General features: G+C 44.9%; 8 protein-coding genes across 8 annotated transcripts; all 8 read right to left on the bottom strand.

The window, feature by feature from the left end:
• Positions 1-5,184: 5,184 nt before the first annotated feature.
• Positions 5,185-5,889, bottom strand: H6S33_000431 (uncharacterized protein; the record flags this gene model as incomplete). Its single annotated transcript, XM_044831808.1, has 1 exon — positions 5,185-5,889. The coding sequence occupies one exon, from the start codon at positions 5,887-5,889 to the stop codon at positions 5,185-5,187; it is 705 nt and encodes a 234-aa protein (XP_044699990.1).
• A 3,856-nt stretch (positions 5,890-9,745) lies between these two features.
• On the bottom strand, positions 9,746-10,722 carry H6S33_000432 (uncharacterized protein; the record flags this gene model as incomplete). The annotated part of the gene is made up of 5 exons (XM_044831809.1): positions 9,746-9,869; positions 9,922-10,077; positions 10,154-10,508; positions 10,577-10,624; positions 10,686-10,722. 5 exons carry the CDS (start codon positions 10,720-10,722, stop codon positions 9,746-9,748), a joined length of 720 nt encoding a protein of 239 aa, XP_044699991.1.
• Positions 10,723-12,090: 1,368 nt separating this feature from the next.
• H6S33_000433 (uncharacterized protein) lies at positions 12,091-12,464 on the bottom strand (the record flags this gene model as incomplete). The annotated part of the gene is made up of 2 exons (XM_044831810.1): positions 12,091-12,368; positions 12,437-12,464. The coding sequence occupies 2 exons, from the start codon at positions 12,462-12,464 to the stop codon at positions 12,091-12,093; spliced, it is 306 nt and encodes a 101-aa protein (XP_044699992.1).
• A 386-nt stretch (positions 12,465-12,850) lies between these two features.
• On the bottom strand, positions 12,851-13,987 carry H6S33_000434 (uncharacterized protein; the record flags this gene model as incomplete). The annotated part of the gene is made up of 1 exon (XM_044831811.1): positions 12,851-13,987. One exon carries the CDS (start codon positions 13,985-13,987, stop codon positions 12,851-12,853), a length of 1,137 nt encoding a protein of 378 aa, XP_044699993.1.
• A 464-nt stretch (positions 13,988-14,451) lies between these two features.
• Positions 14,452-15,605, bottom strand: H6S33_000435 (uncharacterized protein; the record flags this gene model as incomplete). The annotated part of the gene is made up of 4 exons (XM_044831812.1): positions 14,452-14,643; positions 14,718-15,329; positions 15,392-15,524; positions 15,592-15,605. The coding sequence occupies 4 exons, from the start codon at positions 15,603-15,605 to the stop codon at positions 14,452-14,454; spliced, it is 951 nt and encodes a 316-aa protein (XP_044699994.1).
• A 2,506-nt stretch (positions 15,606-18,111) lies between these two features.
• Positions 18,112-19,295, bottom strand: H6S33_000436 (uncharacterized protein; the record flags this gene model as incomplete). The annotated part of the gene is made up of 2 exons (XM_044831813.1): positions 18,112-18,683; positions 18,743-19,295. 2 exons carry the CDS (start codon positions 19,293-19,295, stop codon positions 18,112-18,114), a joined length of 1,125 nt encoding a protein of 374 aa, XP_044699995.1.
• An 880-nt stretch (positions 19,296-20,175) lies between these two features.
• On the bottom strand, positions 20,176-21,766 carry H6S33_000437 (uncharacterized protein; the record flags this gene model as incomplete). The annotated part of the gene is made up of 3 exons (XM_044831814.1): positions 20,176-20,519; positions 20,572-21,282; positions 21,337-21,766. 3 exons carry the CDS (start codon positions 21,764-21,766, stop codon positions 20,176-20,178), a joined length of 1,485 nt encoding a protein of 494 aa, XP_044699996.1.
• A 2,757-nt stretch (positions 21,767-24,523) lies between these two features.
• H6S33_000438 (uncharacterized protein) lies at positions 24,524-25,940 on the bottom strand (the record flags this gene model as incomplete). The annotated part of the gene is made up of 5 exons (XM_044831815.1): positions 24,524-24,666; positions 24,744-24,840; positions 24,901-25,509; positions 25,654-25,732; positions 25,789-25,940. The coding sequence occupies 5 exons, from the start codon at positions 25,938-25,940 to the stop codon at positions 24,524-24,526; spliced, it is 1,080 nt and encodes a 359-aa protein (XP_044699997.1).
• Between the last annotated feature and the right edge of the window lie 107 nt (positions 25,941-26,047).

A 26,047-nucleotide genomic window follows, 5' to 3' on the forward strand; every position in this document is an offset into this window, starting at 1 on the left:
TAGCTCTTCTCCGGCACGGTATGAAGGGCCGGGGTTTAAAGTGTTTCTCTATGAGTGCCCACGTTATTTGAAACATCTAATCCTATGTGTGGCCATGGTCCGTGTTTTCTTTTCAATATTCCTCCAACCAATCCCGCCTTGGAGGGATTATCTTGTGCCTACCACCAACCAAAGTAGACTTCTAGAAGGGGGTAGTTACATACAATCAGCCTATATGCTTATTTGAGTGTACGTGGGGGCCGGTGTAAGCCGTGAGGCCATGATATGATAGGCTGCGCTGGCCCGAGAAAAATGTAGGTACTGACTGCGCCTCACCCTCAGGGATTATTTGTAAACTCTCATCTGTACCTACATTGTATAATATAAATTAGTTGCATGTCCCGGGTGGGGGAAGGGTAGTATACAAGCTTTACCATTTGAGGGGTCAGGATTAGATTTTGTGGAAGATTAACGTCGTATGTTATCCTATAGTGCCCAGCAGGCACAAACAAGGCGATGGGTTTATGAAAAGGGAAGAGCATACGTCCTGTGGAGGCTGAGTCGGAGGGTGAATTCGTAATGTAATTTTGGCCTGTTATAGTCAGTTGACGAATTGATAATGGAGTTGTCGGATGTACACTCGCTCACGGAGTGAAGGCGGTTGGGGATTTGGGACCAATTGCAATAGTAGAGTTAACCTTGTAACGCTAAGGCTAAATTACTGCAAACACGGCCACCAGAAAGGATTCGCCGTCACCAGGTGAGCGAGTGTAGAGAAAAGGTCGAGTGCAGTTCAGACTCATCGGGCTGTTCGTGGTTCAAAACAGTGCTAACGTCTTGCTCCCTCCATCCATCCCTTCCTTCTTCATCTCTCTGTGTCTTGAAAAATAACCCTCTAACGTAACATACTCTATCTCATCCATCTCCGCCTCAATTTACCGCGGTTATTGCACGTGGAAAACAGCGAGGTTTCTCAGGAATATGACTGATGTTTTATTCGGACTACTAGTACCTTGACCTTGGAGAAGTCTGCTGATTGGCAGAGCAACAATTGCCATATATATCCTCTGCCTATGCCTGGGAAAGAAAAGAAAAGACGAAAGGGCACATAAACTCGCTCAAGCTACGTGTTCGTTTTCACAGCTTTTCCGGAGGGGCTTTGTCCCGAAGCATCGCCATGATGTTTTATAGGTTCGAATTCGCGATCATCCACCAATAGCCCAATTAAGGGAGGATCTAACAGGGTTTGCCGCAACTTCTTTTGTGTCTATACTCTTATTCTGATTGTAAACACGAACGATATCGGATTATCCATGATTAAGGACGATCGGTGTCTAGATCGGAACAATGCCCCAGCTCTGGTTCATCCCATCTTCGCCTCCACCATGAATAGCACTTTCAAGCCTTCTCCAGGCTGACTGATGCTTTTCCTCCTTGAATTTCTGCCTTTATTTTGGATAGTTTCTATTGGCTAATATGATAATAATCGACATTTCTGCCCTAGAAAATCTAAGTCGTATGAGTGGAAAAAGGCACATATCCTCGTTCAAATTATGTGTTCGTGTTCACAACGTTTTGGGGTTTATCAAGAGAGGTGCGCTTTGTCCCTGAGCGTCGCCATCATTACTGACGGCTATCGTTTCTACGGCTTCGAATTTGCGTTGATCGTACGACCGGCTTCTAGTCTACAGTCTACCCATTGAGGATCGGACTGGTCGCAGGTTTACCGCAGCTTCTTTTGCAATTGCCTCAGAACACGAATCATATCTGGCCTTAGACTTGTCTTGGTTGGAAAGCCCCAGAATTTTAAGCTTCCAAGACATACAGAATCTTGGCTCAGCATCAGAAACCTGGATAGGGTTAGGGGTATATCCCCCAAAATAATCTTTTCAATATCATGACGAAAAAGCCGCCGAAGGGGCGCCCAATACGGCGAGCTTTACGACTGAAAGGTGCGGTGAGCTATTTTCAAGAAACTCAGCCTTATATGTAGTCCTGATATCGAATGACTCGGACGTTCCTGTCGTTGTTTGAAATTGATCTAGTATTCGATAGGCCTAGCTAGGTGGCTTTGGTTAGCTTCACCTTCGAGTATTCTCCTTCCTTCCAATTGAAGAGTGGCTAATCCAGATATTCCAAATGCATAATCGATCTGCTACTGGTGAAGTTATTCCTGATATGCATATCATAGACAGGGGGGCAGGAAGCATTGGTGGATATTCGATCATTGGCTATAATCCCGCAGTAAAAATGACTAACCACAAAGCAGTTGGATTACTCACTTTGGGGAGTAAGATACGGCACTGTACTTTGCTTTGAGGCTTGATGACTCCTTCTCGAAGCTAATCGACTACTGTGTTTTACGCCTCAACCCTAACCCACGCTACCCAGTGAAGTATTTACGTGTTATCCCGAGCTAATCCTTTCGCGTGCTTGGGTTAGCTCACTGAATAGTTGAGGAGCTCGTTAGGTCAGCCTTTTCGGGCCAGCCGGTCAGCTGATGTAATTGACATAACAGTGGCTGCATGTGCATAACAAATTGCACTTTGCGCGTGGTGGCGAGAGCACTGCAGGTAGGTATGTATGTATACATACATACTAGTATCTTCCTGACGTTTTTGAACTGGGCCATTATTGCATACACCCAAAATCATGAGCTTGGCGTATTTTTGTATGGCATGCAATATCAGTCGCGTCCACAAACGTCAGGAAAATACGAGTAGAGTAGTACGTCTTTTCGGAATAAATGCCCGGTGTGCAGCATGCAGCATGCAGCGAATCCGTGACTCCCCTTTATCAGCTATTGTTGTAATGGCAGTATAAAGATCACATATGGGTTAGGGTTATTCTTTCAGAATCTCTGTGGTGAAAGGTTGATGACTACGATCGACGACCAAAGCTGAAAAGATAGCTTGTGCTACTGCATGCTCTGAGTCCCTATTTGGATTGAAGTGTAGCTTTGGTAATTCGAATGAGTCCCGACGGCTCAGAGTTCTCATTCTGAATCCGAAATCATCGCAGAAACGGGGATGGTGAATCATATAGTTTTCGTCGTAGATGGATAGGAGGTATTATTGCAATTGGTACTTGGATTCTACAATGCAAAGTGGAAAGGAGTTGCTAAAAGGATCGAGAGCACAGCTGTTGAAAACGAGTATGATGATTAACTGACTTAATTGCACTATGTATAGGTTTAAATGATTGTATTTACCGAAACATATGTGGCACCAAGTCATCCCGAATTCTTCTCGCTAGTGTGTCCCTTATATCTCAGGTCTACTACCAAAGACTCAAAGACTCCCAGTCCTGTGATCTGTTTCATTCTGTAACACCGTGTTGTCAGGGGACAATTACATGTGACGTGACGCGGAGGCTTGAGATATTTGCTATGTACATGTAGTATTGATCGACTGATTAAATTATTAGGCTCTTTAATTTCCTATGTAGTAGGAACCCAAGAGCCATGAGCGGATGGTCCTATAGTAGTCAAGAACCACGATACTGAGAGCAGAAGTACCATATCAATACTACCGCCGCTGCCCCATCCTTTGCTTCCAAATATAGAGCTACGAGTTTACGTTCGTTCAGTTGATCAATTGAGGTCTTAGATAGTGGTCATGATTGGCACAAGGCAAGATTTCTCGGGATTAAACCTCGAGCCGGTCTTCTAGTACTGTAGAGCAAGATAAAGGAGAAATATCTCTATCCTACTTTTGAGTTTCCATGTGAATGATCGATTTATGTTCGAGTAAATTGACGCTCTGGCTATATATGTAGCCTGATCTCTAAATGGTAATATTAATTACAGTACCAAAATAGAGGATATATTTAGTACCTTATATATATATATATGTGGCAGAATACCACGCGCGAGACTACGATATTATGATGGCTAGGATTCGGAGGTTTTGACACAGTCCTGTATTTCTACACTACATATTATATATTACATCCCCTTTTTTGGTACTGTAAACAAGTATACTAAGGTGTACTTTGAGTTTCGCCCTGCGATATGAAAGCCCCACTGTATGGAATCGATAGCTAATCCTCATTAAAGTCAGAACTATTTACAGAAGCCTAAAAAGAATTTCACAGTATTGGTTCTAAGACCGAATTGGGCCTGCAATAGGTATCGGTTCATTCCCCGTGATTCCCCGCATCACAGCTATCACTCGACACATTTCAGAGACACATTTTCGATATTTTAGCCTTTTCGCCCTCAAGGCTTATCTAAGCACGGAGCTTAATTCCAGGATTCAATTTGTAGCTGAATGAAGTGAAGTAAACCTCTTCCATGTACATGTAGTAGGATTTGTAAAAGAGTACCGCCATTACCAATCCATCTTGGCAATACACGTGGAGACGGCTGATATTTCTACGTGTGTTGATTTCTAACGTAAGTGAAGTTTCATGGCCTGATATTACAACGGACGCCAGGCGATTTCGCATGTTAGGATGATAGGAGGGAATCCCAAGCCAAGATCTTGTGCGCTCCAGTAGTGATTTTTTAACGCCCATTCCTTTATAATTACTGGGGGTCATGGATTATATAGCGTCCAAGTACGTGGCTAGCTATAGTGAGCCCCCTCAAGAATGTTGGTATCGCTTTCCCCATCTCAGATCAAGCCGGGATACCAAACTATCCAGGTACATATATTGTTTCAAGGATGTTTATGTGGCAAGAGCGTTCAGCCTATTATCAACATCATTCGATCCTTCTTTCTCACACGGCCTTGAAATGATGCTAAACTTGTGGGAAACCAATTTGTTTTAATATAACTAGAAAGAAAGTATCATTTGAAACGATGATGTTACCTCCCATCTAAGATGAGGGGTTCTAACGAATGTAAGTAATAATTATACACAAAAATAGGGTTAGACGCCAGCCTAATTAACGAGCGCAGCTGCAGATATGAAGAAAGAGAAGAAAAGAACCCCCCAATATTGCACTAGCAAAACGACTGAAAGTAATATGCAAACATAAAAGAAAAAAAGAAAATAATGTCCCAGAAATAACCAAAAACACCAGCTAGACGTACAGAAATTCGTTTAATAAGTTACAATTTTTCCTTGTGGGTAACAAACGATCGTCATAAAGTAAAACAAAGTAAAGAAACCCTAGTATATATCAATGAAAGCGCATCCCACCTCTTTTTTATCATGAAAGACATAATTATAGCCAACTTTATCAATCAAGATGACTGTTTATTTCCTCAAGAACATCTTCTTCCAGCTCGACCCGCCATCAGTTTTCGATTCAACCTCAAACTCGTCCCTTCCCTGCTTTGTCCCTTTCTCCAAATCTCTCGGAATAAAGTTCGCCACACTATTCGTTGAGCTTCTGATCGCAGTTGGAGTCGGTGGAACCGCAGGCTGTCGGGTGATGATCGGCCTTGACATCTTGAGCTCTCCACGAGCATTGACAGAGAACCTTGGTACGAGAGAACGGCGTCTTCCTTGTAGCTCCCACTGCTTACGACGGCGCATGTACCACAGATAGCTAGCCACTAACCCCCCAATACCAGCAATGACAACGACCGAGATGATACCGATTTGAGCTCCAAGAGGGATGTTGATGAAAGTATCCGAGGATCCATCTGCGCCGGCAGTGCTATCTTCCGCTGTTTCGTCAATGAGCTTATTGGGATCGTCGTATGATTGTCCCGGGACCGTGGGGTAGTAGCCGAGTCCATCCGTTTGGCTGGCGGCTGCACTTGTAGACGCTGATTCGGAATAGCTTGAGGTGGGAGTAGCTGACTCGATACTGGTGACAGTAGCAGATGGCTGGAGACTATTGATGGGGGTAGGTCCGGAGACAGCGCCGGTGGTGGTCTGTGCTAATACTGCACTGAGAGGAGAGAAAGCAGCGGCCACTATAAGGGCAATCAAGGTGTATTTTTGGGAAACCATATTGGGAAATTGCTAATTTTTCCTTTCTGTTTTGTAGAGAGTAGTTTTCAAAAAGAAAAGTAAGTCTTTAAGGAATGATCAATACTGTTTCTTATGTAAATATATCCCGAGAGCACGGCTCTAGTAAATACTGGCGAGGAGGTTTGAGATCGATGTTCGAGCCTCCAGATCCTCTCTTAGACGGTAGATGTGTTATTGAATGTGACAGCCAGAGGGGAGGGCATCGAGTTGACTTTATCTCCTGTTCAAAATGTCGCCCCTTCACCAGCGCCTATTTCTTGAGCTACCAAAAAAAAAAAAAGGTTTCTTTAGAAGCGAGAGCATCAGGGGCTCAAACTGTGCCAAGCTGTTGGATCAATTGGCCCAGGTAAGGTGGTTACTATTTTGGCTACTATTTGGGGCGTCTTGGCATGTATGAGCGCTCCCGTTGGTCAGTGCCTGGGCGGTTAGGCGCTTTGCATGCGGGAGACCTTATCTAAACCGATTAAAAGACCAGGGCAAAAATCAATTTGAATGGCTGTCGTTAGTTCATAACGGGGATTAAAGGTACCTACCTGAAAGTTGGAAAATCACGCATTTTCAGTGGTTACCCATATTTGTTGCCACACCGTTCACCTCAAATGTGTTTAGCTCCATGGTCTTCCTGGATATAATCATCTGGTTCGAACCAATAATGCCGGATTGGTACCTTAGGGACCTGAAACGAGGCTTCTCCAATTTTGGAGGTGGAGACGTATATGTACGCGGAAAGGGAAAAACGGAGAAAGTTCCCCACATGATCTGTCATCTATTGTTGGGGGTTTTATATGACGGAACAGATGGACTGTGCGCCAAAGCCTTCGACGAATCTCTGTAAAAAGAAAAAGCTGGTGACAGCGGACAAGTTTCTAGAACTCGTTTCAAATACCAGGAGGGCCTTCTGTTCGTTCTGTGGGAATACCTATTGAGGAGTGTTTGTTTTTAATGACCTAACAATCGATACTGAGCAGCTTCTCGGACCAATCTCCAAACCGGCCATATGGTGATAGATGTTCTATAGGCAAGGATAAATGAGGGCCGGGAACTTGTTTATTCCCCGGGCAGGCAGTCAATTCCTTATTGATTATCATCTCATCATGGGACTAGATGTCTATTTGCAACCCACATAGGAATTGTCTTATGTTGACAAACCGCCGATGTTCCGGTGGAGTTCATCCATCATTAGGTTTAAAGACCGTGATAACCGGCAGAAGTTCGCAATATTGTCCAGGAGAATGGGATTCAACACCTGACTCAGGCCGAGCTCCGAACTTGACATCTTTGCACCGTATGTATACATCCTTACCACATAGGCCATGCATAAGCGAAAATAGCACGTGTTTCCTTCAATCACGCAAACAAAACAACGAAAACGGGGAAATCAACCATGGATCGCGTCCCGCGACATCCACCCAGCTGATCGCCGCTCATTTCTTTTTCCGGGAGGCTCCAGGAATAGAGATCTTTATCAAGTTGTCCCACTTTTGATCTCTGTGTCCAGGGTAGGTACATGTAGGAGAGATGCTGCGTAGGTTGACTGCCCAGGGGTTTAAGCTCTTAGCGAGACTAGTGCCCGCGCCTAGAGGGGCGTTTGTGATTGGTCAACAACCTTCAGGCAATTGAATGTGGTTAGACTCTGAAGCTCTATGTACCTACATATGTAGATAGGCCGTGAGATTCTCTCTCTTACAAATTTTGGCATCCTATTTACATCCCTCGCCAAAGACGTCACCTTGTCTTGAAAGTCAGGACGCTGGATTCAGGTAAGACAGTCTTTCTTTTCTTTCTTTTTAACGGTGCCTACCCGCTCTTGGGATCTCAAGTCCTGTGCTAATGTGTACCAAGATTGATCAGTCCGGCGGAAGCCAGTTGCTTTATTTTCGTCACCAACATTACCTGCAGCCACCACCAATGCGATACATATATACTGGTATTTACATACTTACCCCTTGACAGCTAGCCGGTATCCATAGACCCTTCAGTACTGAAGTATTGATAAGAATAAGCAAGTACGCTTCTCTTGAAACCTTCCATGAAATCAGCCACTGGGAATCTAAATCAATCGTGAAGCCACTGTCAAGTTTCGTCTCGTCTTATCCTATTTTGGCGTGCTTTATATGCGCTATATTTGGAGCGTGTCGGTCTGTTGGAACAGCGACAAGAGCAGTTATGTCACTCCTGATTCAATTCAACGTATAGTGATATGTAGTCTTCGAGTGAGATCTCATGATATCTTGAGAAGGCCGTCAATGTACTTCCAAAGAGAAAGAGGATTTGGATACCTAGGCGCGATAGCATTACCATATTACCATAACTCGTAGCGATCTGGCTGGGTAAAATGTAAACACCAAGCATATCAATTCGGTCACTCTTCTGCTCTCCTCGACTTCAAGTACACCCTCGACTACAACTGACAAATCCGCCAACTTAACCACTCTTCTGCATACTATGGTGGGGACACGTCAACAGGGTCGGTGTTTTTTTTTAAATCAGTGTTTCGTTGATTTCTAGGTACAAGAATGTCGCATGCAGTTAACGCTATGGCGTGAACAAAACCTAACAAGTACATATAAAACATAAAGCATCATCCTTAACTCGAACCCTGACATTCAACGAAAGGAAAAGCAGAGCATAAATATATAAGCGTCCCGGCCTAGCACGGGCGAGTTACTTTAGTATAAAGAAGTGAGGGAAACAGGAAACCAGAAAAACAAGGAGTACGTTTCTTAATTCGTCTAAAGAACATTGAAGGACCCGGAGGTTGTGGCGAGTGAGGTAAGAGAAGAATCTGAAGAGAGTTGATATGGAGGGGACTGAGGGGGTCCCGCTGGTGGGGGGGGGGGGGGAACCCGGTCCTAGTAGCACGGATATACGAGCTGAGAGCTGCAAGTCGTCCAAACTGTGGGCAAAGGGAATATACATAGCGCGGGGTCCTGACAACGGGGTCGGTCTTGGCAGAAGTAACAAAGTTCCACGCGCTGATCAGTCCCTTTTAGGGGAGAGATTAAGCCTAATAAGGACAGATCGAGTGCTGAAGGGGGGAGGACAGAGCAGAGCCAAACCCCCACAACTAGAGTACGGGCACGATATAATAATCAAAGCTATGTCCAAGATATACAAGCACTACGTATACGTCTAGCAGTGTAATTGGGTTTTCACATGTAACTACCCAAGGCTCATATCTATCCATTAATAGAGTAGCGCGCGGCAGACCACCCAATAGCCCCAACCCTTTTCGCCCTGCGGGTTTGGGGCCTATGTGGATAGTTGACAACTTACTCTTTAACTTGTCAAGATGGACACGGGGTTAGTTAGAAAATGCCAACTGCATAAAAGCGGGACAAGAAATGATGAGATATGAGGGAATCTTGATAAGTGGTTCCTTGATCCTCTATTTAGCTCATACTCATATAGAATTATTGTAACTAAAGCTAATAGATTGTATTTTAAGCTCGGTTCTGGTTTTAAAGGTGAATAAAAGAATGTGGATTTCGGGCTTGGATAAGAGCCATCTATTTCCTCCATTGCGCATGCGGTCAAAGCTGATGGAAATCACTTACAAAGGAAAGGACCCACCTACTTTCAGTACTTTCCTTCTGAGACCCCGTAAAGCCTAAAATTCACCCCAAAGCACAAAGTTCAAAGTATTCCACAGCATATGTTTATGAAGCTATCGCCTGAGCCTGATCTAGTTTTGACTAACCACAGTCTTTTTCATAAAACTACCCTGGTAAGCTCTGCCTAAGTATTCACGTGACCGCTTACCATTTCTAGAAAATTTTGCAAATGAAAAATTAAAACTATGGAAGCAATATTCTAGGGTATCTACGCATTGTCATCATACCGCCCTCAGCGCATAACTACGGACCTGATACAGTTGTGTTGGAAATCCCTTCTGAATCTCAGTCCTTACAACCCGCAATCCGGCTTGCCTGAATAAGTTTTTAAACTTGTGATCCGTCCTATCGAATTCACATTAATCAGCTATCTAAATATTGTAGGGAGAGGGCATACCTGGTAATACTGCTATCTATCTCGTCGTACATGTCATCTTTTGTCTCGGTGATATTCTCCTTCACAACGATGACACCGCCCTCCAAAACAGCATTTTTACAGCGCGCAAGGTAGGCTACTAGTTGCACGTCCGAAAGGTGCCCTACGCACCACTGACTTCACAAAAATTAGTCACTTCGCCCAAAACCCCATCTATACCAAGCCGGACACGCCAAGGTCCGAAGAAACTTACTTCCAGATAATATAGTACTTTTCTCCCATCTCCTCTGTCGCCTTGACAGGGTCCCACTGCTGTAACCCCACGTTAACTATTTTGCCTACCCTCCCATCTTCTCTCTCCTCTTTTAAATTATTGCCCTCAATCGCCTCCTTAGTGAACTTCTCCACCGGTTCTATGATATCTACAACAACTTTGCCCTTGTTCAAAGTTGTCAATAGCTCTTTCGTGATCCTTCCGATCCCCGCGCCGCAGTCCGCGACCTTCCATATTTCAGGGCTAGACGCAGTCTTAAGTCGCAACTTTGCAAGGAAGTTTTTAGACCCCTGGATATCGATTCGGGAGACGTATTCATATCCTCCAAGCATGCCTATCAACACCCGCACTATTTAGTTGCACTGCGCAGGATTTGGCATGATCGAAGGGGTATGTTATAACCATTTGGAGTGGCTTCAACGCTGTTCCAATACTCGATTGACTTTGTTTCTACATAAATATTAGCATGAATATTCCCATGAAAGACCTTTCAGAGCTCCTATACACTTACGATCGATCGAAGCGTCTGGTGGAGGTGCTGTTGTCATGGCTTTTAGTGGATGTGGATGTGGTTCATGTGGATGTGGTGCATGTGTGCAGAAGAGTTCAATCGCTAATATTAGAATACATGAACCGATCAGATAAGATAAGATCAGAACCAGTAACCCTAGATCATCAATAAGCTGCACCATGTAATTTTTTTGTTTCCTTTTTTGAGGCTGGGGTCCACGCGATGATTTAGGCCTGCGGTTAAATGTTGCCTTATATACAGATCTGGCCTCGGAATGTCAGCTTGATGGCGCTTTGTTTAGCGTTCTTTGTGTTCAATTCTTTCATTTGTTTCTTCAGTTACGATGCCTAAAACGGCTTAATGGAACCTAGGGCAAGCGAACGTTAAATACATGTATGTATATGTACATTACAGGGCCTTACAGCGATGGGGAAAATTATTGTAGAAACAGGGGTCTAAAAACAGGGTTTAGGTGGCTGCCCCGGCCAATAGGACTCTTACCATACTTCTACAATAATTTTCCCCATCGCTGTAAGCTCAGAGGGAGAGAATAGTGGTCCCGGTTTGGAGATACATTCTGGCACACAGCCCCTCACTCGAAAAACCTTGTACTCTAGTCACAAAAACAACAGCGCCGGGATATAAACAAAGAAATGCGTTCCTCCTTGCTGCATACGCAAGGTTATTTCAAGGATTAATCTTAGAGAGGAGGTCATTGTTATTTATGACCATATTCAAAATCGGATTGGTTGTTAGGATCGATAGACCTATTTTGGGAAATATTACACGATATTAATGGCTTGGTATTTAACGCAATACGGCATGATATGGGGGTCGAGCTTGAGTGGATTAAGCTTCAAAGTCGCGCGCTTCGGTGATGCACATGATCTTTAACGATAGGCATCATGGATTGGTAGATTATTACGCACATACGTTATGTGCCACGGCCAGGCAGCAGACATGGATGTGTCATGAAGGATCACTCGATTGCATTCTCACTCGTTTTCAGGGATGGCGCTAAGTAGTTTCACCTACCCCAAAGTCCGCCTGGAGAGCTAAAACAGCTATATTACAACTGAACAGAGTTAATTATAATCAGTAAAAAAGGCATAAAACAAGCTTTATTCGCCAAATTTGACCCCGCACGCAAAAACCCAGATTTAGGAAAAAAGTATATATATATACAACGAAGATTGATACCCCTCATGTCTCATTTAGCTACTTTCATCCCTCCACACCTCGTGACCGTTTTGTTCCTCACATTGCGTTGTTCAAAGAAGTTGTAGCAGAAGAAGCCGCATCGTATCCTGGTTGATACTGGTATAAAATTGGAAATTATTCGTTTTAAGAGCCCATCTCTTAACCCTAACCCTAGCACGATCTCATCATCACTACGCAAGCAAGCTCACGAGTGCTTCATTCCACCCAAGGGCTCGGCTCTAACCAGTGCCCAATCAATTCCCGAGTCCAGCTCATCGTCCACAAGCCCACAGACAGCCACATTGTCTCCGCGGATCAGATATAGCCCGTGCTCGACCTGCTGGGTTGGTTCGTCTGGACCTGCGGACGCGGGGCTGAAGATACGCTCGATTGTATGGGAGAGTATTAGGTTTGTAGTTTGGTCGTGGCCTAGGAGCTTGCCGGTTAAAGTACGGCCATCGGAGGTGAGGATTGTGACTGTCTCTGTAGTTTTTATCGGGGGTTAGCGATGGGGTAGATTGAAGTGGAGGAAGGGGTAGGAAGGTGCTTACTATTAACGAAAGACTGAAGATTCGACATGATGGGCAGTTTGAGGTGACGTCGTGGGGATTGAGAGGAGATCTAGAGCGGAGGAAGCCTCTATCGTGACAGTTGGTGGGACAGGGGTTGTGGTAGGTGAGGTTGAAGCAGTGTCTTCGTGATAGGGGGTTCGGTGGGATGAGGTAGGCTCGAGCACGCTAGGTGACAGCCAATAATTCTGCAGAGGCAATCATTGATACCCTTGTCAGATCTATACACGCTTTGTGATTGTTTAGTTGGAAATCAACGTTTTGTACATTGGAATATAGCTATTATTTTAATAAATGTGTCTCTGCTCTGGCTACTAGTTTCCTTTAAGACTTGATAGTTAATGACCTAAACTTTTGATATTTATACAGAATTATTCAAAGGAAATTAGAATACGTCTAAGTCTTCCTTCTCTTCGCCATCATCTTCTTCTTGGAGTTAAAGAGGGAGCCCAGTTCTTTCCCACCATTTCTCCCACCCTCATCATCACCTTGTCTTTTCCTGCTGTTCTCCAGCAGTCTACTACTCTTGCCACCTTTCCCCGCACCCTTGGTCAATCTATTTAAATCGCCGGCAAAGTCTCTCCAGTCTTCACCGCCAAACTGTCCAACATTGTCCCCGCCCTTCCTCTTCCGTTCCCGCAGCTCCTTCTTACTTAGCTGCGGTAACCTCACGAAGTTGCTTTCCTCGTAATCTCTCCTCTCCTGCTCTTCCCTTCTCTCCCTGGAACTCTTCATCACCCTTCCACCAGCCACAATAGTAGATCCAATAGACGGTGTAGCCATCGGCGCAGCCGACATCTCGTCCGCGATAAACTCATCCAGCATGTGGCTCTTATTCCTGCCTGCATTCTCTCTCTCGCGTTTTCCGTCAATCTTCTCGCTCGCTGCTGTTGCAAAACCGGGCATGACTGTCGCCGAGATGCGCGGCGGCTTGTAGATTCCTTCTTTACCCTCTGTCTCGCCAACACTCGGAAGCGCCGCCGCACTTGGCTTTGCCAGCGCCATCGGATTCGGGCGGAACGAGAGCTCCTTGTTGGCGATCGTAGATGCGGGCGCCGCTGCTACCGTAGTCTTCTTGGAGTAGACTCCGTAGTCGTCGTGTTCAACCCCATCGTCGGATTCTTCTCCTGTTGCGCCAGCGGCGGCGGCGGGCATTAATGCTGCATTCCCAGCCTTTGAAAGCTCCTTATCGACGGCCGCGGCGACAACTTTGTCGATCTGGTATTTGAGCTTCGCCTCTAGTGGCTTGACACCCTTCTCGAGAAGGAGTCTGATCTTAACAAGCTCCTTGACAACCTCACTTCCAAACTGGCCGTTTTTTTTGGTAGGATCTAGGGAGCCGGAGCGGAGCTTGATGAGCACGAGGAAAACGACGTTGTGTAGGTACGAGAGCAGGAGCTCATTTTTAACTTCTAGAAGGGAGATTCCGTTTTCGGGCGTGGCAACTGGAGGGAATTCGGGAGATGTCAGGGAGGTAAAGGCCGAATTGATGGAGGTTATCAATGTTGTGAGCGTTTCTAGAAGGGCGGCCATTTTTCCTGGGGTATCTGCTGGGAATATGGATTTTCAAGATCTTTTTTTTGGTGGATGAAATGATTTCTTTGAGCCTCAGTCTTGGCGGACATGGAGGTATTACCCGGACGGTGGAAGTGGTTGTCGGGGCCAGGAGGTCTTTTTTTTATCGCAGAGAGAACGTCAGACTGCTTCTTAGGTTACATGCTGTGCGTGAATTCAGCTATCGTGCTTTCTCTGAATACATCGTCTCATGCAATGGAACGTTTACTGATGAATTTGTCACATTCATTGGCCCATTCTTGATTCTTAGCCCAAACATTCCCTTCGCTGAATATATCCACACATCAAGGCAAAGAAAGAGCTTCCGATGAAAAACAAAGGACAACAGAAACCAATGTCCCTAAAGAAAATTTAAATGTACAGACTTTTATGACCACCGACTCATGAACTCCATTAAGTAAGTATACTATCGATCCCCATCACTATGCTAAACGTGCTTTTTTAGCCTTGTCGTCATCCTCGTCTACGAGTGTCGCCTCCTCATCGTCAGTCGGGCCTCTCTTCAAACCCTTCATCTTTCTTGACTGCATCTTGTTCAAGTCTTGCTTTCCGGTGTGGATACGTCCGAGCTTGTCTCCGATGATATCTGTCTCGATGTTCTTCTTCGATCTCGCCTATTTACCAGAAATGATATTGTTAGTGATCCAAATACATCCGTAAAAACGAGAAGGAATGGCGCAATGCGTACCTCAAGCTGTCTAGGCTTCTTAAGCGCCTCCTTCATCATACCTTCATCCGGTTCCTGGATTCTCCTAATCCTAAAGTCTATTCTGGGCCCAATCTCTTCCACTTCCACTCTCGGCAACTTCTGTCCACTCTTCTTGGTCTTGATCATATGCACCCTAATATGTACTGGCGGGCTAGGAACCAGATCCGTTGGCTCACTAACCGCAACACTGACGATGTACTGTAGCCCCTCCACATCGATTGCTTTCACTGTTTCACCTCTGAAAAAGTCGAGGAACATGGATTTGACGAGTTTGTAGTTTGGCGCAGAGTCGAACAAGCTCCCACTGAATGAGATCATGGGCTTCATTCCAATGGCGAACTTGGCGTTCTTGAAAGACTCGAGAGGGCGGAAGCTAGATTCGTCGATACCGAACTCGATCATGTCTAGGATCTTGTGGTCGAATGTGCGTGCGAAAGTAAGGTTGTGGGGTCGCTTCTTGGAGTGTGTAGCAAGGACGAGAAAAGAGGCGTCGTTCTTGGTAGAAAAGAACTCGAGGGGGGCAGCATCCTCGAATGGGTGGACTGCATTTTTCTTGGTGAACTTGATTGCATGGGGCTTCTTGAGTGCGTGCTGAAATTGCCAGAACTGTTAGAGTTGCAATTGGGAGATAGTTGAAGCGAAAGAAGTCTTACAAGATCTCCAAGAGCCTGTCTGCTCAGCTCACTAGTGGTTGTACCAGAGAGGAACAAGGTCTTCTTTTGATTCTCAATAAGCTTTGCTTCGCGATCATCGAGCGCACGTTTTGAGCGCGCATTACGAGGTTTTCTGCTTGGTGTTAGTAATTTCACTAAACTGCCCAAATGCTAAAAATAACTAGCAGGGCCGTACCTACACTGTGCGAATCATGACCGGTATCTTTTATGGGGTGAGGTTGGTCCTATCTGTGGGAATCAGACTGGTGGGATTTCTAGCTGAGTGTCGCAAACTTTTTTTCGAGGGTTTAGTTCCGGGTAACTGTCATGCACCTGCCAAGCATGGGAGGATAATCCCTAACCCTTGGGATAACCAACTGGTGTAAGGAAGTTTATCCTCGGCTCTATGCAAGAACTCATCGGGTCTTTAGAGATGTTTCTCTAGATGGCTGCAGTAAACGCTGCGAGGTATCAACGATCATGTGGCAAATCACCAAATATCACTCGAGCCACTTCACAGGGTGTCATTCGCCGCCCTACGAAAGTCTTGGACACTCACATAGGTCGACTGAAACTTCAATTGATATGATTTCCATCCAACATATGTACGATTATCTGTTGGATACGCCACGAAGTAAGCCAGCTCAAGCTGTTGACTCACTGAAAAAAAGACTTCATATCCAATGACCGGGGAATTTGAAGCTTCAAAAGCCCCATAAAGAATGACTGGTGCGGGTAGCATGCTCGGCTGCAATGCGCTAATGTATAGGCAGTAAGAGCCCCTGCGCTCAACTGCATACATGATGTACGTTTTGTGGTACAGGCTCTGCTTCTCAATGCTGGCCATGGTGTACACAACTCTTATTTTGGGGATGCTGATAATACAATGTATGAAGTCCACGGGCCGAAGCTGGCTTGTGGACTCACAAAATGCCGGTCAAGAGTCACCGCCGCTTTGTTCGGGCCATTAGAAGTCCGTTCTGTAAGAGTTGATGTCTCAACGGCGAGTCAACACTGCGTTACTCGGAGCAAGGCTGCAGATGTCCCGACAACCGAAGGGCCTGCCAGGTGTGATCTGAATAAAATAGCGAGTATATCTGATACAATTGAGGTCTTACTCTATGAGCTGCAGATCCGGAGAACATTTGCAGCGCTAGGAATATATAGGACTGAGTAGAAGGCATCTGACGGGCGAAAATCTCTCAAATTGGCAGGTCCTATGTGCATGATGTAGAGTAGTCGAAAACGCATATCATTTTCAATACTCCACATATCAACATGTGGAGTGGTCCTGTGATTAGCCCTGTATGTAAAGCATGCTGCACATTGTAGGGCAGCACCCAAGCGCCAAATTGATGGGTATGAGCTTAAAAGACATGCGTTTTAAGAATCAAATTATTGGAAGGAGGTTGACTGCTGTGGCCTGACTGTATCGGGTTTCCTCTTCTGTATGCATATTGAAGGTAGAAAGCTTCATTTATATGGGTGAGCACCAGGAGCACCAGGAGTCATACCATGATATTACATGTAGTTCTTGTCTGCCACGTGTGTTCTGGAGGAGGCCTGGCCTTTTAGAATCTACACACATAGATATCTAATTCTGTCATATTGAAGAGTAGACTCAGTCTGTGGACACGTTGGATTCCCAGGTCGATCATCATCGATCGATCTCCACACTGAGAGGCGCTATCATGCACCGCTTGACGAATGCAAAGATGGACTCGCTCATGCGGGTTAATGCAATTGATTTAGAACTGATAATTAGTTTACGTACGGGGAGCATAGCGAGTTTAATTTGTATGGTGATGAAGGCGCCGCATCGTATGGGAATGTCCAGTGGGAACGTTAGCTGCATTCTGTCAAAGCCAATGTTGCACTACCGTAGCCCCCAAACATGCTGCCATGCCCATGTACAGTAGTAATTTTATCGGTTCTTTGATAGATTACAGCAAGTTGGTGATTGTAAGAAATGAATTATGCTTACCATTAATTGGTTAAGTGATGCACCCAAAATCCCTGGTATGTAAAGGTTATCGATATCCACCATACATGTACTATGGCGCATTTATACGTTATTAAGGCGCGCAATATGCATATGTACGGTTCATCATATGCGTAGACCAATCAATAGGCTCTCTCGGAGTCTCTTCATCAACGTGATCAATCATCAAGGCTTCATATTTGTGGCTAGTGTGGACTTCATTCAGTTGACGTACTGTAGAATGAGATGGATAAAAATTCTATAGGTTTCTAGCCTTGCATACAAGTATCTACTATCACGAAGATAATTTTTGCCCTTCATGATTAGTTATCATATGCACTGTTTAATTAGTCGTGATATTTAATTTTATAGGAAGTATGATTGCGTCGTATAACTTATGCGTACATGTGGTATCACTCGCTCAAAAAAACAAATAACTATCTGGTTACAGAAAATGATCGCCCCAAAACAAAACCGAACAGAATGATACATCGTGACTTGGACTTAAAGAAGAAGGAAACAAATGAAAGTGTTAAGTTTTAGTTACTGAAATATCTTCCAACGTTTGAATAAGATCTAAAGCCTCCACAGAAGATTTAGAAATTGAGGAAACTCCAACAGAGGGTAGAAATCCATTTGAATAATCGGGTGACCACATGAACTGATAAGATTGTTACATCGTACGTTTGAGACTGGTCGGGATAGATCTGTTGCATAACGCCCCCAAGCCCTTTCGGATCTAAGCGGCGAGGACAATAGGATTTGTAGGTCTTTTAACATCCACGAGAGCTGGAATGCAGACAGATGATTTGTCGTAGTTCTCGTCTTGCTCGTCTCCATATTGTTTCAAGCAAGGCCTAAGAATGATGTCTATGGGCAGTTTTTCCTCAGGATCGACATGCTCTCCAGATGATTCTTTCATGTGTTCGTTTCCATACACAAATGTACGTGCACACTTAGCGTCGAACCATTGCTTCTCCAAAACCCTTACTTCTGCCGGATGTTTCGACAGCTCGAATGCTAATTCGCCCGCTGTCCTGACAAACTCTTTGCACTTCCGAAGCCTTTCTGCTTCGTTCCGTCGTGGAAAATATTTTTGTGATATTGGCCCGACAGCGTGCTCGATTGACGTGACGATACGGTCATAGTGTTGATCACGGTAAAAGGCTACAGATTGGGCAATATCTTTATGTGACCCTGGGCGGGAGGAAGGAGGGGTAGGTGAAGTGGTAGACGTAGGACACCATCCCTCAGACTTTTCGTATGCTGATAAAGTCGTGGCTCGCCACCTGTGCGCCTTTCCTCTATCTTCTAGTAGAAGAAAAAATCAGTGAATTTGTCATATTGAAATGATGTCAAACACTACTAACCCTTGAGCATAACTTGGAAGATCTCATTACAACTTTTCTGGAATCCCTCTTCGCACCCTTGGAATGGCTTCCCGTGCGCGCCGGGCCAAAAGAACTCCATAGCCAAGCGGTCCGCAACCACTGCTTGGACGAGATGGCTGACATTCAAGTGGTCCTTCGTCCTCCAGCTATCATTCCACGTGACCCAACCAAGCTCTACCTTAAACTGCGGGAACTTGTCGATCTTGAAGCCCTTGACGTCGATCTCAAAGTACTCACGCGCCCATTCAATTGAGCTGTCAAATACTGCATCGAGTGACTGGACAATTCTCTCAAGCGATTTTGAGTCGTCATCTTTGCCTTTCGTAGATTCTTGCTCTTGTAGTTGTTTTAAATCTTCTTCCTTTTTGACTTTCTTTTCGAGGTCCTGGATTTTCCGTTCTAACTCTTGCTTTTCGGCCTCGAGTTTCTGTAACTGCACCTCGACGTTTTCAAGGTGCTGTAACCTCTCTTGTGTAACCGCGGGCTTGGTGTCACCACCGTGACCACGGAAACGTGGCCATAAAGAAGTCATGAGTTTGGTCGCCTTGTAACGGAAGCACGTCTTAATAGCTAAAGTGTTGAGTATTTGTGATATAGGTAGGGATCGAGAGGAAGAGAGTACTGTAAATTCGAATTTATCTCACGAGAGGAAGGAACAGGAAGCTCGGAGAAACACCTCCCAACGTTATCTACCCAGGCAAAAAGATATTGCTTTGGTACTCATCTAGTGGATATCTGGCACCACTCATTTGCTTCGTACACACGCTTCCTCGGGCACAATACCTACGTGTTATTGGAAATACCCCGCTTTATCGGTGAACAAACAACCAATTACTATTTATGAGCCGGTTGCTTGAGCTTAATCATCAAACGGTACGTAGCCGAACTAATCAAAGGAGTGACGTCCATGACGTTTCTGGATTGCATGTAGGTACATACATGTAGAACTCTTCTATGAATAATTATATATGTCAAAATCCTGCATGGGTATGATACCAGATATTGGTGTCAATAGTTAAAAACAAAACCAGTGCAACGGGGCGAAGCGGTACCAGGGATAATTTGAATAGATTCATTTGAAATTTTGAGTGGAGAATCAAAATTTATGTTTCGATAGTTGCACTGATTTATCGAACGCTCAAGTATATACACTTATAGTTATCCTGTAGAATTTTTCGGGCTTCAAGTATTCTGTGATAGTTAGGCTGTATGATCTATTTCGGCCGTGAGATTTAACGTATCTACTGGTACTAGAAAGACTACTTCCAAAAAGTAAGAATCATAAAGCAAGTGCAAGTGATAGGTATATCTTCCCCAAAACACCGCTCTAAACCCAGAGAAAAAAAGAAGGAAAAAAACCAGACTATTAGAAAGAAAATCTATGCAACCAAGGTTTCAGATCAACTGAAATCTTAACCCTCATACTCCGTCATAAAAGCTTCGTGAAATTTCTCCAATTTCTCCACCCACTCGGTCCCAGGTGCCAAGAAAGTTGTTCTGAAATGCCATGTCCCTTCTTTCTGCCCGAAGCCCGATCCCGGAACAGTGCAGATACCAGTAGCGTCAAGTAGTTTCATACAATAGAACTCATCCGGCTTCTGGCCTTGCTTTTTGGCAGCCTCGATGGCCTTTGGTGGTATTGTGATGGTGGGAAAGAGGTACATAGAACCAAGAGGATCTTGGCATGAGACACCACGCATCTTGCCAAATGCCTTATGAAGAGCTTGGGAGCGCTCTCTAAGGTCTCCAAAAATGACTATGATGGCAGTGTTAGTATGTTTTATAAGGAAGTAAATCAATCGGCTTACCATTATATTCCTTGTCATACAAATCATAAGACTCACTGCCTTTCTTTGGTGGGTTGACCATAAGTTCGACTAAACATTGGCCAATGACTGGGGGGCACAGTGTGATAGAAACAAGTTTGTAGATTTGTGCCTGTACCTCCTTATCGAACCCTACCAGTTCAAAGTATCCTGCACGGTGTCCGCACTCGCCGATCATACCCTTTGAAACTGAGTGGAAGCTTACTAGTTCCACATGATCATACTTTCCAGGACTCTCCTTTTGGAGGTTCCTTAATACCTTCTTAAAAGAGTGAAACTCGCCCTGATAAACATTTGTCTGGTAAACCTCGTCGGCCATGATGACAAGATGTTCTTCAGCAGCAAGAGAGATAACATCGGCAATGTTTTGCTCTGTCAGAGTGGCTCCGGTTGGGTTACCGGGATTGATGACAACGATGGAGCGCAATTCAGTACCAGCAGCTCTTGCCTTGGTAATTTCTTCACGAATGGCCGGCACATTGGTAGCCCAGGACAAAGGTTCATCCAGGTAGTATGGAACTGGGGTAGCGTCGACGAGTGCAAGTGTAGCAGTGTAGAGAGGATATTGCGGAATGGGGATCAGAACGCCGGTTTCTTTAGAGGCACAAATGGTATGTAGAAGTGTAGAAACGCCGGATGATGCGCCGGCGGTGAGGAAAATGTCATCTGGGTCGGCCGGATGGCCATCACGTTCTAAGGAATCAAGTTAACAATCTTATCATCACCAGATACAAGTAATTTACTAACCTTCGATAAACCTTGCAACGCTCTTTCTGAGACCGAAACAACCTTGGCTCTGAGAGTATGCACCCACACTCCCCACTTGCTCCAAAAGCCATTTTGCCCTCTCTCTAACGTCTTTCGGAAACAGACCTTCATGCTCCAATAGAGCGGGGTACTCGAGGATACTCAGAACCTGCCTGATGAATGTAAGGGGCTTCTGGCCTAGCTGCTGCGGGTTTCCGATGTTTGCAGAAATAACGTTATTGAATGGAAGATTGTGGTTTGGGGTAGCGGAATCACTGCCTGAGGCAGAGACGGTACCAGCAGCAGCAAGTAGTTTCCGGTATTCTTCTGATTTGATGGGGATTGCTCCACGCACGGCATATTCGGCCTTTTTGACGTGGGGATTGATATTTGAGAGGTTGAGAGCCTTACGAGGGGCAGAGGTAGACATTGTAGTGGTTTGATTCTGATGAACTGTCCAAGTTGCTCATTAGAATACGAACAATGACGTTGGTTTGTATAGTTGGGGAGTAGGGGAAGGATGTGGTGGCATTAAGAAGAAGACGGCGTAGGAGGATGTCTGAGCATTTGAGAGAGCTTCGCTGTGCATAGACACGGAGGACGGTTGATAGAGCCTATCCATCGCAGCGACGCACTCGTGGCAATCCCCGAGACCCAGATCCAACTGTGATGAACTGACGATATGGGATGGAGCTTACCAGCACTGGTATATTGTAACTTTAGTCCTACAAGACACGGTATCGGCGAGGAATAGTGCAAGCTCAATCGACCTCGAGTAGTAGCGATCCTGCGGGTAACAGGAGACCAACCCATTGCGATCTACGACCTTCTTAAATACTTGCGAGTATGAGGTTACTAGTAATCTAATCTGTCTGCGGAAGGGATGGAGGGGATGCAGTGCAGAGGGTTCAATGCATGGGGAAGAGGGGTGCAAAGAGATGGGAAGCAGGATGGATGGGATGTTGGTCAGCCCACGCGTATTAGATAGGGAAACGGGTGTAGTTACGATATGTCAGTCAGACAAGACAGTCAGTGGAAGAGTTGCCGGGAACAAAAGCGTGGGATCCTGGTGGGCAGGGCGGGGTGAAAATCTCGGCTCTTCGCTTATCATGCAAGCCATAAGTGCCCCACATCGTATCAAAACCAGTCTGCAAAGAGAAAGAGAAAGAAGGGTCCCCACCACCAACCACCTCCAAGACTGCTTTGTACCTACCTACAGGTACTGTACCTACATACTTTACCTCTATCATCCTCCCCCTTGCTGTGCTCGTGCTCTGTAAGTACCTACATGTACCCACAGTATCTTTCAGACTAGAGTTGCGGGGAAATGCGCAACTTGAGCGAAAGAGGAAGATTCAAAAATCGTGTCACCGGTTGGTCCCGATCCGCAGAACCCGTAGAGATCCTCGGCTGATACCGAAAGCTGGATTTGACTAGTAAATATCCGTGGGGGAAAGGAAGAATTGATTCCTTCTAGAAATTACACATCGTAACTCACCCCCCTACACGTGATAACTCGGTGATAGGACCCGGAGAGTCTGATTTGTAGGTTCTTTGTATGTTCATAAGGCTGCGGATCGAGTTGCGATGTTTTTCGACAGTAACTGGTTGGTTGACACACTGCATCAAGTAATTGATCCCACCGGTATTGTACTCTTCTCAGGGATAGGCGGTTACTTTCTTAATCATCGACAAGGACCCCCAAAGAAACCCATTTCTAGTCTCTTAAGATCCCCATGAGAGAGAGCACATACATGTATGTTTTCACATTATGGACATTTATGAAATATTGCCAAGACTTTGTGGTGAAAAAACGGAGAGAATAACGTTACATCATAACATGTAGTTGTTAGTCAAGGAATCGCCGGCAATAGTGAATTATCGAAGAAAGAAAGAACAAAAGGGAGAAGAAAGCCTGGATTCGGGTTAATCACGATATCATATCAGCAGGATACCAACCTCCGACTTGATTAATAGCCACTCGGGGGTTCCTTCGTGTACTCTGGGTAGCCGGTCACAGGATAAAGTACTTTAGGTACATGTGTGTATATTATGATTATCTTGGGTGAATAAACAAAATTTAAATGAAAGGATTGCGTAAAAGTGCTTAGATTGCGTGTGTATGTGTGTGGCACCAGATTGATTTTCCGATCCCATGGTTCAAGGTTTAGTAGTAGAATGCCGATGACTGTCTGAATTTCACATATTACTCATTCTGCGAGTTGATTAATGGCATAGACATTCTTCACATGGATCCAGGTCAAACAAGACCAGGAGCTATAACTACATGTACCATGTGGAAGATTCGGTGTCTGTACTAAAATCTTGACCGTCTAGTAGGTCGATGAGCCGAGCCGACTCGAGCTCGGTGCTTCTTCAAAGGGAGCTATATGATTTTTCATAATCCGGAGCTAGGTTACGCTAATATAATTCTCTTTGAAGGAAATATAATGAGTGGTGGTGGTACTGGTTTCGGGGAAGAAAGATTTGCTCAAAGCGCCAGTCCATCATACAAATACCACCTACAAAACTTGGCAGAAGAATATTTTGTTACTTTTTTGATCATTGACCACCGGCTCGAGGTATATCACAAAAATCAAAAACTCGAGTTCTAAAAGGCATATTGGTTCGTAAAGGTATTGGGCTGGCCATGTACCACCCTAAGCTGTTATAGTAACAGTAATATTTACCATCGCCTGGTGGGCCGAAACATGCTCAGAATCTGGTGCTCTGCATATTGTACAAACCCGGTGCTTGCTGCCATATAGGGTAGTGATACAGTTGAGATTTCAACAAGAAACTCCCATAAACAGTAACTTTTGGCCCAAATTTGCCAAGGCTGCGCATGCAGAGCACCAAATTCTGAGCATGTTTCGGCCCACCAGGCGATAGTAAACGCTTGTAAAAAGTAAGTTGTGTTCTAGAAACCCGGTTTTGTTTGCCATGGGCAGCATATTGATTAATGAGTAATCGTAGGGCTAGCCAAGTAATTAAATCCATTTTAAATGAGCTTTCACGCACACATGCATACATGCAGGCAGAATATCGATAGAACCAATACATAGTTAAGATATGCGGCCAAGTATGCCATTAATTATCCGATAGTCTACTTCGAGATTTATGCTTCACGCACACAACATTTATATACAACTACATGTACATGTAGGGTGGACTAGTTAAAACCTTTTTACCAAACTGTCATCCACTCTGTGAACTTCTTTTGAACGAATTTCGAAAATTCCCTTGCAACGATGCGACCAACTTGTTCTGATGGATGCAATTCGTCGTACCAGAAGAAGGAATCACGGTCATTGGGACGGTATGTGGTGCCTATCCAAAAAAAAAAAAAAAAAAAAAATGCATTAGTTTCTGTCTTTCATTCTCATAAAAGGGGGAGTTAAGCATACATGGTCCATCAAGGACGCAATGAAGGTTGAAACCGGTTACGTTCAATGGGAGAGATCCATTCAGGTAGTTTGCAGGGTTAATGCGGATGTCAGTCAACTATTCACAGTTAGTAATCTTTCGTTATTTCTGAATCGCAGGCTTCGCTCGGCAACTTACCAGTCCATAGGTATCCATCATGGCTACTTTAGCACCTTTCAGGGCTCCGCCGTGAATCTCCACTGGAATTCTGTATTTGAAGATTTCGTTTCCACCTTGCACCAGATCTCTCATCCTAGTGCTAATGACAGTCGCGTTTCCACTTCTCCCTCTCCAGAATCTATGGGGTCCCTCACTGCCGCCTTCGCTCAAAGGCGCATAAAGTGGTGCGTGCTCAATTGGTGCCAAGCTTAGCAAAACAAAGTTTCTTGCTCCATAGTTATAGAGCTTGGACATTGTTTCAAAGACACAGCTCGTGTAGTTGGTCAGTCCTACATTCGGTAGGCCGGTGATGATGTTGTCGCCGCCGAGGTCATTGGTTCCGATCCAGATGGCATAGAGTGTTTCATCATTTGAAAGCTTCCGAGATTCTTTTGGGAAGTCTGCGAAGAATGCTGGCACCTCGTATCCAAGGATGTCTGGGAATAGACCGTTGATAGAACTTAGATAACGTGGAGTGAGCGAGTTTGAACAGACGGCGCCAGAAACGGCGTAGTTGTAGAGAGTTACACCTGTGTATTGTGCAACGAAACGAGCCCAGCTTCGGCCGCCGGAAGCAGTGGAGGCACTCTGTTTGGTCAATCAGTATATATAAGACAACTATGAATGTAGCTAGCGGATTGGCGGGTGTTAGATCAGGGTCGGCAGTGGTATGTGTCAAGACCCAGCCACCCTTAGTATGAAAACCAAATAACTAAAGAGGAAAATACTGACATCCTGCTGAACATATCCTACAGGTGGTGCTGATCCATTGTGACTGGAGAAGTAACCTAATCGGCCTTCGTCCGTGTAGCTGATGGTCTGTTGTTAGACTATTAATCCACAAATGGACATCCGGAAGGGAATTACCTGTCACCAAAGACAACCAAGTTCTTAAACTTGCCCCATGATGATGCTGCTGAATCCCGGGAGAATACAGCTCCTTCCTCTGGGTTCAATGGGCTGGCATAGGCAGATAATGCCAGAAGAAGTGTTGAAAGAACGGGTATTTGGACAAACATCGCAAGTAAATTTCCTCTTGAAAGAATCTGATGAATGGGGGGGACTGACTTAGCAAAATTCAGATTCTTATACTCTTGGGATCCTCTTTATATAAATATGGTCTGTC

This window comes from Morchella sextelata (assembly GCF_020137385.1).
Source record: "Morchella sextelata strain SCLS chromosome Unknown scls_1, whole genome shotgun sequence".
Lineage (NCBI taxonomy): Eukaryota > Fungi > Ascomycota > Pezizomycetes > Pezizales > Morchellaceae > Morchella > Morchella sextelata.